The 12,191-nt window shown below is 41.2% G+C and overlaps 1 protein-coding gene across 15 annotated transcripts in view; it reads left to right on the forward strand.

The window, feature by feature from the left end:
- Positions 1-12,191, forward strand: part of LOC5571687 (longitudinals lacking protein, isoforms A/B/D/L) — a 347,874-nt gene that overhangs the window by 31,592 nt on the left and 304,091 nt on the right. For all 15 annotated transcript variants that reach the window (XR_002500373.1, XM_021844286.1, XM_021844283.1 and 12 more), the window contains exons 5-6: positions 303-890; positions 953-1,042. Coding sequence is in view for 14 of the 15 variants with exons in the window: in XM_021844286.1 (XP_021699978.1) it covers positions 303-890; positions 953-1,042 (678 nt within the window). In the remaining variant the exon portion in view is untranslated. The remainder of the gene's footprint in view (positions 1-302; positions 891-952; positions 1,043-12,191) is intronic.

Consider the following 12,191-nt stretch of genomic DNA (forward strand, 5'->3'; position numbering starts at 1 on the left):
TATATGCGTGTTATGGTTTACGATTTAAGCAAAAAATAAAATCTTTTTGATTTCCGAGCTTCGAAGAAATACATAAAATTGAAATTAACAACTGTGGAAGTGCTCACAAGAAGACTAAGCTGAGAAGCAGACCCTGTTCCAGAAGAAGAAGACTCCCTTCCTAATCTTGATTATTAATCTTTAATCCTGATCAATTTTCATTTTTAGCAAATCAGGGCCTACCCCTAGTATTGGCATGACATTTATGTCTTTATATTTGCTTCGCATTTATAATCTATGTTGTTTCATTTTTTACATTTTAGATAATCATGACCAGCATTCAAATTCCTCATCACATTCTATGCACACATCTTTGCAACCTCAAACACAGACGTCGCCAGTTGTAGTCGGTGTACCGGCAAACAACAACGTTGCTACCTCCATCGTACCATCAGCGCCAACTCCCTCAAATAGTTCGAATATATTATCCACATCAGCCGTTGCAGTGGCGGCCGCTGCTTCTGTCAAAAAGACTGATTCCGTTCAGCAGCAGCAAGTCGCAGATGCTTTGAAGTTACAGCTAGTAAAGCATCAAAGTCAACAACAGCACCTGCAACAAACTCAGCAGACGGATGATGAAGAACGGAGCAGTGCAGAACATGCTGAAGCACATGATGATCAAGATTCGGACAACGACACGGATGATTCCCAACGTCCTGTACAGGGAGTGACAGGGTTGGTTGAAAGTCAAGACAAAACAATCAATCAATCCGAACTAATGATTGAACCAAAAAACGAGTATGACGATGGTCAAGATGAGAATGTTGAAGATTTAACTCTTGATGAGGAAGAATTGCTGGATGATTTGGATCAAGCAGGACCCAGTCATGGTGGTGAAGGCTCTAGTCAAAGTAATTACAATTTTTGATAGTTGAAATACATTTAAACTTCATTTTCTCATTTTTTTGCACAGGTTATGCCCAATGGCAAATGGATCGAGAACAAAACGAAGCATTTATGGCTGCTCAGGACGCTGTCGGTGGACAACACCGAGATGCACAAGGTAAGCTACATTTTTTTTAGACTGTTGCGATGCACAAAACATTCGGGGTTTGATGAGCATTTAAAAAATGACACAAGATGTGGAAAATTCGCGTTTATATTAATTTTTATGAAAATTTACATTAGCGTATGTTTACTAGTACATATGCCGTATTTAATACGACCCCCGATAGTTTTATGGATCGTATGTCATTATTGTGTTAATAATTCCGCATATTCAAATTGAGAACTTTGGTGACGTCAGAGAGAAAAATGATTAACATCCAAGATGTTTGCGCATTGTAGTATTCACTTCTAACTGCTACAATTTGTGTAGCGAATGTAGCCATGCGAAACGAGAATTATGCCCAAGACAGATTTTTAAACAAAGTAGCGTCTTTGTATAAAATTAAGCTCCCATGTGTCTAATTTAACAAATCTGATGCTTGCATTGATCATCATAATAAGTCAGGATTTCACAGTTATTTAAAAAAAAAAAAATAAAATAAATAAATTTTAGCATAAATTTCTCTTTGTTGCCGTAAAACATGGTTTGACCGTGAAAAATATCAATAGATGACGAAATTCGAAATAGTAGCATTTTGAAATACAGATGTAGTTAATTAAAATCTCTAACCCTTTCTTTCCCACAGCTTTGTTCGACAAATTAACTGTCAAAATGGCGTTTCTTTTGATTATGTTTTCTTGATGGAAATTGATTATATTTCTCTCTGACGTTTCGTAGTTATTTCACCATTAATCACTTACTAGTATCACTTCAGTACTCATTGGTGTTTGTTTAGCTTTTTTGGTTTTTGTTTAACTCGTACTGTATTGATTTTTCCATTCTTTTATATGGGCTCCGTGGTGCTCAATATACACACGGTCAAAATTTGCATCCCGTTCTTGCTTGTAGGCTTCAAAGCTTTTTTGAATAATGCTTATAACGATTAAGCTAACTTCATAACATTTGATGAGATCGTGTGTGTATTAGTAGGTAGATTAAATATAAGATAGTATAACCGTTGAAATCGAACGTATAATTTAAGACTGCATTATTTTGTATAATTATGCATTCATCAGTCAAATTTAGAAAAAAAAAATTTGACTTTTTGATACATAGTGGGGTTGAAGTTTGTGTTTCAATTGATTGATTGTATATTCTCAAAATAGTAATATTATTGTAGTATTTATTTTGCATGTTCATCTAATATGATTTTATTTTATTTATTCTCGTACACAATTTAATTATTGATATACATATTTGATAAATCATGTTTTTAGTTTATATTATTCAAACAATGTTAAATTCAGCCTTCTGTCTCTCATAATACTGTCATTGCAAAATTCACCTGTTCTTCATTACGTGTGCGATACTTGCGACTGTCATTTGAATCTATGTTAGTTCGAGTACCTGTAAAGTGTAACAGTAATTGAGTAATAATAGAATGGACGACGCCAACAGCAACATGTAGCTGTAAGTTTTAATTAATTTACAGTGAGGTAAAGTTTAGGCTGCGCTATTTTTAAATCAATAATGCGGTTAGAAGACATGTAGTTTGCTTACCAGTGGTGTTCAACCATGAGATGTATGGTGTTCAATTGAAATGCATGTTTGCATACGACAAGGACAACAAAAGGTGAGTATATTCCTCCGTAAATGTATCGTTGCGGAAGACATATTTGTTCTTATCTTTCACATATTGTTAGTTCATAAGTCCAGAAGCATAATTATTTATTTTATTTTTTTACGGAAACATTAACTAAAACTGGAGTCACTAAAAATCTGAACGTATATTTATAGTTGCGCATATATATTTTTTATTTCACACGTGTGTTTTGCTCAATAACACAACGGTCATAACTATATCTAAACATTATATGACGCTAAAACTTTGTCCCAAAAGCTTTGTTTACATTTTATTATATCAAATCTCGATTTCCAGGATCCTCTGTATGATTTTTTGATCGTCCTATCAAAAATAGGCGTGCAATCAGAAATTGGTCATATTTCATCTCACACCTACTCGCGTTAGGTATAATAAAATTTGTGTGTCCTCCATGAGGAACACGGATCTGAAAATGCTCATTACTTGTACAAGTTCAGCATATTCAACTCTGTGTGATTTATAATTATTTGAGGCAACTGTTTTCTAGATTAATTGAAGGAATGGCCCGGACACAAAACTTTTTAATGGAAGTAAAACACGTTTTTGAATTTCAGTCGTGATTTTCTCGACTTTAAATTTTGGAATTTAAGACAGTCAGTTTATCACAGGCAACTAAAGAGTATTGATCAGAGGCCCGTGGATTAAAGTGAAGTGAAGTTGAAGTGGATAAATGAACATATCGTTAATCGATAAGAATGGTTTCCTTTTAAAACCTACTTTTCTTCACGAAAACGGCTTTATCTTCATTTTAAATGTTAATGGCATATTTGGCACCATAAAACACAAACATTGTCCAACATTAAAAAAGCAGTCTTCCCATGAACAGAATCGATGTGTAACTTTGGTTTGAACCTTGCAACTTGTGCTGAACCGCAAACGCGATTCTTTTCTGTACTAGTGTATCAAACCTAACCCGGTACATGTGAACAGTTCACCGAAGTTACTTCGGTTCAAGCTTGGGTTCAAATAATGGCACAAAACAGACAGACAGGGAACGGTCGAAATCCACGCAGATAAATTTCTACAATCATTTATACAGTCCAACTTCGTTCGTTGCACTATCTTTAGGTGGGCCTCGTTTTAATTGGGCTCCCGTTAGTTGGGCTATAGCCCATCTAAAACAAAGGCAAACGTCATTTTCTGACATACGACGCAATTTATCAATGTTAGTAGCCTGATTTTCTTTTGTTCTATGCCATTTGACAGCTCGAAACTCAGCCCAATTAGTGAAAGTCTTTCACTAAGTGGGCTACAGGTTTAGTGCAACAAACGAAAGTTGACTGTACCAGGGTGGGTGTACGGCTGTCAACTGCAAACAAAGCTCGCCTAACAATCATCTCTCGGGCGGGCCGTCCCAAACAGCATCATCTCTCACGCGGGCCGACCCAAACAGCACAGGTCGAAACGCGGGCCATGCCAGACAGCAAATGCTGATGCATTTCAACACTCAAACAGCGGGATGCCTAGCAGCGTTGTGAGCCAAGCGAATACACCCACAAAACATGAACGGTAGGCGAACCTCGTTGCGTATACCCCCCTGGACTGTACAATCTTGGTTCAAAACGCAAGACCCTTGAGGCTTGAATAAATGTTTTATTTAAGCATATCCACTAAAATCAATACTTCAAATAACATTTAGCGGTGACATTATGAAAAAAACAAGGATTTTACTATATCATACAACAAGAGACGATAAGTAGAAGTTGATAAGCGTGGATATCACCTGTTTTCTAACTGTCCGTTTGTGTTTGTTTGTTCGGAACCTCGGATGCCACCGAAGATTTGAACTAAAACTTTAACCGCGGTTGCATACATTTTTGGAACCGGCGTTTGAATATAATGAAAATATATAGGGTGCCGGTGCCATTGGACTGCCTAAGCTATAAAAAATCATAACAAAATAACGAAAAGCCTTAACAGAGATCTTTTGGCGTCAACAGAAAGATTTCAACCTCTACTATATGGGAAAAATATAAAAAGAGTGATAAAACTATTTTTTAACATAAAATCGCTTGAGCCACTATTGGTACACGTGTTCCAGTAGTTGCGCTAGTGCTCCAGTAGTAGACGTTCGGGATGTATACAAGGAATTTTAAACAAAATGGTAAATTTTTACATAGATCTAACATTTTTCCCTCGGAACAGCAACTAATATCTTTCGAATGAAGCATAAAGATCATCTTTGGGACTATTCTTTATTTTTATACAACCATTTTAAAAACTGCTTGCATCCGTTGATCCACTACTGGAACACGACGGCTACTATTGGTGCAAGGGAGCAATTTTGTTGCGCAAACTTAATTATTTATATGACTTTTTGATAAAATAAAAAGCTGAAATTTGGCAAATCGACTAAACTAGAGGCGATTTATCCACCAGAAATAGTACATGTTGTTTTTATTGAAAAAAGTACGTTTTATTCCACAGTCCAATCTACTGGTACATTACAACCATTGGTACCGGCACCCTATCACGTAAGAGTGATCAGCTCCCCACAGTGAAAATTACCGGGTCTCTATTTGGTGATTATATTTGGTCAGGTGATCATTACCTTAGTCAAGTAAATTAAAGGTAAAATGAATTTGGATGAATCTACGTGATGTTTCACGTAGATTGGGATTATTTTGAGAGTTTTATTGCCTACTTGACTTTGTGCGCTTTCCAGTGACTTCACTCAAATGCACCCCCAATTCGATTTTTTGTTTACATAGTTGCAAAGAACAAAATTGAAATTGATCTCCGGTTTTGTAACTATAAAGTAAAAACAATGAATTGTTCAGTAGAGAATTGTAACAACACATACGACAAACGCATGAACTTAAAAACTTGAATTGACCGAAAACAGTCGCATCTGTAGCGTAAGTCTGGGTTGAATAACTATTATACAGTTTTCAAACTATCTAATTTTGTATGGTTTATTAAATTTTAGTTGCATTTCAACTATGAAACGGTGTTATATATTTCCAGTGATGGAGGAAGATTACATTACATACCGTTACCCTACCGTTACAGGCCCTAAAGAGTAATTAGTTTGTTACATCATCGCAACCTAAACCGTAGAAATAAAAAAAAATAATTTCGAAATGCCACCAGTAACAAATTCCGTCTGTTGAACTGTCAAATTTTCAATAGGGCGGTTGGACTTCCGAAGTGAAGTTGATAGTCAGCACAGGAGTTTATTTTCTTCACTAGAGTAGCGAGCTCGATTTTGCGATGTCCACGTACGGACTTCAAATTTTTATCTGATTTTTTCTTACCAAACGAGCACTTTACAATGACGAACTTATAACATTTCACATTTTCGGAAAAAAAGGGACGGCCTACTCTACATTCATAGACTCTGATAATAGCGACTAGCAGTTGTATAGAGCTTAATGACATTCGAACGCACGAAGACTAGCATACGCTCGTCATACACAGTTTGTTTCTGTTTTCCTCAGAGAAACTTGCACACGCTTTCCAGACTCATCAAAATGCATATGAAAATATTACCCAATTTAAAAAATTTACATCCGGATTCTGGGTGTTTTTCGAGGCAGAGTGCATATTGTTTTCCTCTAAGGTTCACATTCACATCTGCACTAGGGCACCCATACCATTGAGCGTGATAACCACTATTAGATGCGGTTTAACAAATTTTTGATTTTATATGTTTTTCCAATTGAAACAACAATATTTTTGTATTAAAATATTTTTTTTAAATAAATTGTTATTTTTTGATTTTACAACGTTTTTATTTGAAGTAAAGAAGTGTTTTTTTTTAAACGACCCTCGCCGCTTATATCTTATTTTTCACTTGTTTTGAAACGAGGCTTAACGATTAGGGTGCCGGTGCCATTAGTGGACTACCTAAGCTATAAGAAATCATAACAAAATAACGAAAAGCCTTAACAGAGATCTTTTGGCGTCAACAGAAAGATTTCAACCTCTACTATATGGGAAAAATATAAAAAGAGTGATAAAACTATTTGAAAAAAAAAAAAATCGCTTGAGCCACTATTGGTACACGTGTTCCAGTAGTTGCGCTAGTGCTCCAGTAGTAGACGTTCGGGAATGGTACAAGGAATTTTAAAGAAAATGGTAAATTTTTGCATAGGTTAAACCATTTTCCCTCGGAACAGCAGTTAATATCTTTCGGATGAAGCATAAAGATCATTTCTACGGCTTTTCTTAATTTTTATACATGCATTTTAAAAAACTGCTTCCATCCGTTGATCCACTACTGGAACACGACGGCAACTACTGGTGCAAGGGAGCAAAATTTTTGCATAAACCTAATTATTTATATGACTTTTTGATAAAATAAAAAGCTGAAATTTGGCAAATCGACTAAACTAGAGACGATCTATACACCAAAAATAGCACATGTCGTTTTTATCGAAAAATGTACGTTGTATTCCATAGTCCAATCTACTGGTACATTACAACCGGCACCCTATCGTTGAAAAGAAAATATTTCTGTTTTATATCATATCGGTCATTCGGTGATCTATCGGATCACATGCTTGCTAACAACAGGCATGTTGATACACTTTCAGTTCATCTCTGTTCGGTGGAACGGAATTCATATCCCCAAAACTACAAAATTGATCATTATTTATGGATAGCAAACAGTTGCACCTTAAACACCGCTAACACATTTACAATAGTTCATTTTACGAGCCGTTTTGGATCAGCTGATCGCCCATTTTATGAATGAAAATTTGACAGTAGGCGGTTGCGTATCGTTTAAAAGTAACAGCAATATCATCAATGTTATCGTTTCTTAAAATGGACTATCGGAAGGAGTTTGGCTCGTTCGAACTGATAAATCCGTGGTGAAACTTCTTCCGACGACGTGATTATTATTATTTTTATTTAGTTGGTGTTACATCAATGATTTGATAAAACCTCGTTAACGATGTTACGCCAATTTACTCGGTCCATGGCTGTGTCTCTCCAACTTCGATTTTGGCCCACGTTCTCCAGATCTTGTTGCACCTGATCAAGCCACCTCGCTCGCTGTGTTCCCCGCCTTCTTGTGCCAACCGGATTCGACGCGAACACCATCTTTGCAGGATTGTTGTCCGGTAGTCTTGCAACATGTCCTGCCCAGCGCACCCTTCTGGCTTTCGCAATCTTCTGGATACTTGGTTCGCCGTAGAGCCTAGCGAGCTCGTGGTTCATTCTCCGCCGCCACACACCGTTCTCCTGCACTCCGCCAAAGATCGTCCTAAGCACCCTTCGTTCGAACACTCCAAGTGCTTGCAGGTCCTCTTCCAGCATGGTCCATGCTTCATGTCCATAGAGGACCACCGGTCTTATAAGCGTTTTGTACATGGTACATTTGGTGCGGGGGTGAATCTTTCTCGACCGCAGCTTCTTCTGGAGCCCATAGTAGGCGCGACTTCCACTGATGATGCGTCTCCGTATTTCACGACTAACGTTGTTGTCAGCCGTTAACAAGGATCCGAGGTAGACGAACTCATCAACCACCTCAAAAATGTCCCCGTCTATCGTAACACTGCTTCCTAGGCGGGCTCTGTCGCGCTCGGTTCCGCCTATCAGCATGTACTTCGTTTTTGACGCATTCACCACCAGGCCGACTTTTGTCGCTTCACGTTTCAGGCGGGTGTACAGGTCTGCCACCGTTCCAAATGTTCTGCCGACAATATCCATATCATCCGCGAAGCAAACAAATTGGCTGGATCTTGTGAAAATCGTACCTCGGTTATTGAACCCGGCTCTCCGCATGACACCTTCTAGCGCGATGTTGAACAGCAAGCACGAAAGTCCATCACCCTGTCGAAGTCCCCGGCGGGATTCGAACGAACTGGAATGTTCGCCCGAAATCTTCACGCTATTCTGCACACCGTCCATCGTTGCTCTTATTAGTCTTGTGAGCTTCCCGGGAAAGCTGTACTCGTCCATGATTTTACATAGCTCTTCGCGGTCGATGCTATCATAAGCCGCTTTGAAATCGATGAACAGGTGATGCGTTGGGACTTGATATTCACGGCATTTCTGGAGGATTTGCCGTACAGTGAAGATTTGGTCCGTTGTCGAGCGGCCGTTGATGAAACCAGCTTGATAACTTCCCACAAACTCATTTGTTATCGGTGATAGACGACGGAAGATAATCTGGGATAGCACTTTGTAGGCGGCATTCAGGATAGTGATCGCACGATAGTTTTCACATTCCAGTTTGTCGCCCTTCTTGTAGATGGGGCATATAACCCCTTGCTTCCACTCCTCCGGCAGCTGTTCCGTTTCCCAGATTCTGACAATCAGCCGGTGCAAACAGGTGGCTAACCTCTCCGGGCCCATTTTGATGAGTTCAGCTCCAATACCATCCTTACCAGCGGCCTTGTTATTCTTGAGCTGGTTGATGGCATCCTTAACTTCCCTCAATGTGGGGGCAGGTTGGTTTCCTTCATCCGCCGTGCTGACGTAGTTACTTCCTCCGCTGTCGTGACCCTCGGCGCCTGTGTTCTCCGTGCCATTCAGGTGTTCATCGTAGTGCTGCTTCCACCTTTCAATCACCTCACGTCCGTCCGTCAAGATGCTTCCGTCCTTATCCCTACACATTTCGGCTCGCGGCACGAAGCCTTTTCGGGATGCGTTAAGCTTCTCGTAGAACTTTCGCGTATCTTGTGAACGATGCAGCTGTTCCATTTCTTCACATTCCGCTTCCTCCAGGCGGCGCTTTTTGTCCCGGAATAGGCGGGTTTGCTGCTTTCGTTTTCTTTTATATCGCTCCACGTTTTGTCGCGTTCCTTGCTGCAGCATTGCAGCCCGCGCTGCATCCTTCTCCTCCAAAACCTGCCTGCATTCTTCGTCGAACCAATCGTTACATGTCCTCCTTTCCACGTACCCGACGATGCTCTCGGCTGCGTTGTTGATGGCTGCTTTTATGTTGCTCCAGCAGTCCTCAAGAGGGGCTTCGTCAAGCTCGCCCTCTTCTGGCAACGCTACCTCGAGATGCTGCGCGTATGCGGCAGCGACGTTCGGTTGGGCCAGTCGCGCTAGGTTATACCGAGGCGGGCGTCGATACCGTACATTGTTGATAACGGATAGTTTTTGGCGCAGTTTCACCATCACTAGATAGTGATCAGAGTCGATGTTAGCGCCACGATAGGTTCTGACGTCGGTAATATCGGAGAAGTGCCGTCCATCGATCAAAACGTGGTCGATTTGTGATTCCGTCTGCAGTGGTGATCTCCAGGTGAATCGATACGGGAGGCTGTGCTGGAAGTAGGTGCTGCGAATGGCCATGTTCTTGGAGGCGGCAAAATCTATCAGTCGTAGGCCGTTCTCGTTCGTCAGCCGGTGGGCGCTGAACTTTCCAATCGTCGGTCTGAACTCCTCCTCCTGGCCAACCTGAGCGTTCAAATCTCCTATGATGATCTTGACGTCGTGGCTTGGGCAGCGGTCGTACTCGCGTTCGAGCTGCGCGTAAAATGCGTCCTTGTCATCATCAGTGCTTCCGGAGTGAGGGCTATGCACGTTTATGATGCTGAAGTTGAAGAACCGGCCTTTGAGCCTCAACTTGCACATTCTTTCGTTGATCGGCCACCACCCGATCACGCGCCTTTGCATATCACCCATCACTATAAAAGCTGTTCCCAGCTCACGTGTGTTGCCGCAGCTCTGGTAGATGGTATGATTACCTCTAAACGTTCGCACCATCGAACCTGTCCAGCACACCTCCTGCAGCGCCACGATGTCGAAACCGCGGATCTTCAGTACATCGGAGAGTATGCGTGTGCTTCCGATGAAGTTGAGAGATTTGCAGTTCCACGTACCGAGTTTCCAATCGCTAGTCCATTTTCGTCGCTGTGGTCTTTGCCGATTGTTCCGGTCCGTATTCTCTCGTTGACGTTCCTGTGCTGATGTGTTTTTACGGTTGGCTTGCAGGGCCTGACACCAACCCCCTAGATTTCCGGAGGACCATTCCCCCTAAATGTTCGGAGGGCCATAGTGCGCAGTTTAGCTTAGAGTCCTTCTCTGGCACTCGGACGATGATCAGCCGCCCCTGACATGGGGAACAGACGCTGTTGTGAGCCGCTCCTAACATGGAGTGCAGACGCTCCAGGTTTGCAGAAGCAAAAGCAAAAGCGAACCCCCCTTCCCTGTCAGCATACGACCAAAGTTCCCACCGGGGGTTGGTTACCCGATCTTCCCTGAGGTTACTCGTACCCCGGCCAGTACCACGAGGAGGTAGGGATAGGAGTTGCTGGGCAAGAGGCTAAGGACCGCACAGAGGGGTCTATTTTATTCCTTCAGGTACGCGAGGTACCAATGGTACGCCATGCCCAGCCATTTACCAACCTCCGACGACGTGATGTCGGACTGTTTTCAAAAACAGTCGAGATAAAGCCGAGCCGGCAGAGCAATGACAGTTCGATCCTAACTTCGTTTCGAAAGTCCAACCGTCGAACTCCAGATTGCGAAGTCAATATTCGAATTCTGTCTAAGCATAAATCCCATCAATCCTATGCATCCTAGGGGATGCTGAGTCCAATTGGACGCCAGTTTGTTTATGCTTTTTTCAATTGCCGGTAGCAATTATGGCTATGTGCATCTTTTCCGGATTTACATTTTAGAGAAGTTTTTTCACGGAATACACCCCCCAATTCTCGTTTATTTTCGAATCTCTTTTGATCCGTTTTGCATTCCCATTCACTCGCCAGCAAGTGGGCGATGGATTCGAACGAATAGGCTTTTTCACGAGACGTTTCGAATCAGCTGATTGGGAAGCTATTTGACAGTTCTTCTATGAAAATGACAGGCCCGTGTTAGCAAAGGTCCTCTACCGATCATGTAAACAAATGCATAGACGAACCTGTCACATGAAAAGGCCCATAGGATTCGATCGAAACCCCATTGAACATTTGACAGTTTAGCAGCCGACTAAATTGGTTGAAAAAAAAAGGTCGGATATTGCACCGACGCTTATGGAAGTTTAACTCAGCGATCAACTGACTAATCCCTAGATTAAATCGGTGACCGAGGAAATCTGATGTTTAGTAAGTCAACTTGTTTGGATTTTACTTAAAATACCGATTTATCCACCTATTTAGTAGGATCGCGTCGGCCCACCCTATTAAACCGGATGATATTCGGGTCTGAGAATTGTTACATTTGAGCGGTGCATGCTCCCGAATGATTCCCACGTGATCTGGACCCGTTTTAGTGTCTGAGTTCTTCGACCGAGTTAGTTTGATACACCAGTGGATAAAACCAATGGAGATGCCTATAGAACAGCAGATGAATTGCATAATTTTCCGCAGAGCATTAGAAAGATTAGGTGCGTGTTTGATGGTTATCATGAATCGCTTTAGGGTCCAAATTTTCACATAATTTAAGGCAGACAGAAAGAATTCCGTCTGAAAGGCGTTAGGTAGGCGAGAGGGAGGGATGAATACTATTTTCATTCTTTCTCACTTCTCAGTTTTTGCGACCGATGAGTGCCAAGTGTGGTGTTGGGGGTGTTGGTGGCGGTTTTTCGGGTGATGTTAG

The sequence above is a fragment of the Aedes aegypti genome, chromosome 2, assembly GCF_002204515.2.
Source record: "Aedes aegypti strain LVP_AGWG chromosome 2, AaegL5.0 Primary Assembly, whole genome shotgun sequence".
Classification (NCBI taxonomy): Eukaryota; Metazoa; Arthropoda; class Insecta; order Diptera; family Culicidae; genus Aedes; species Aedes aegypti.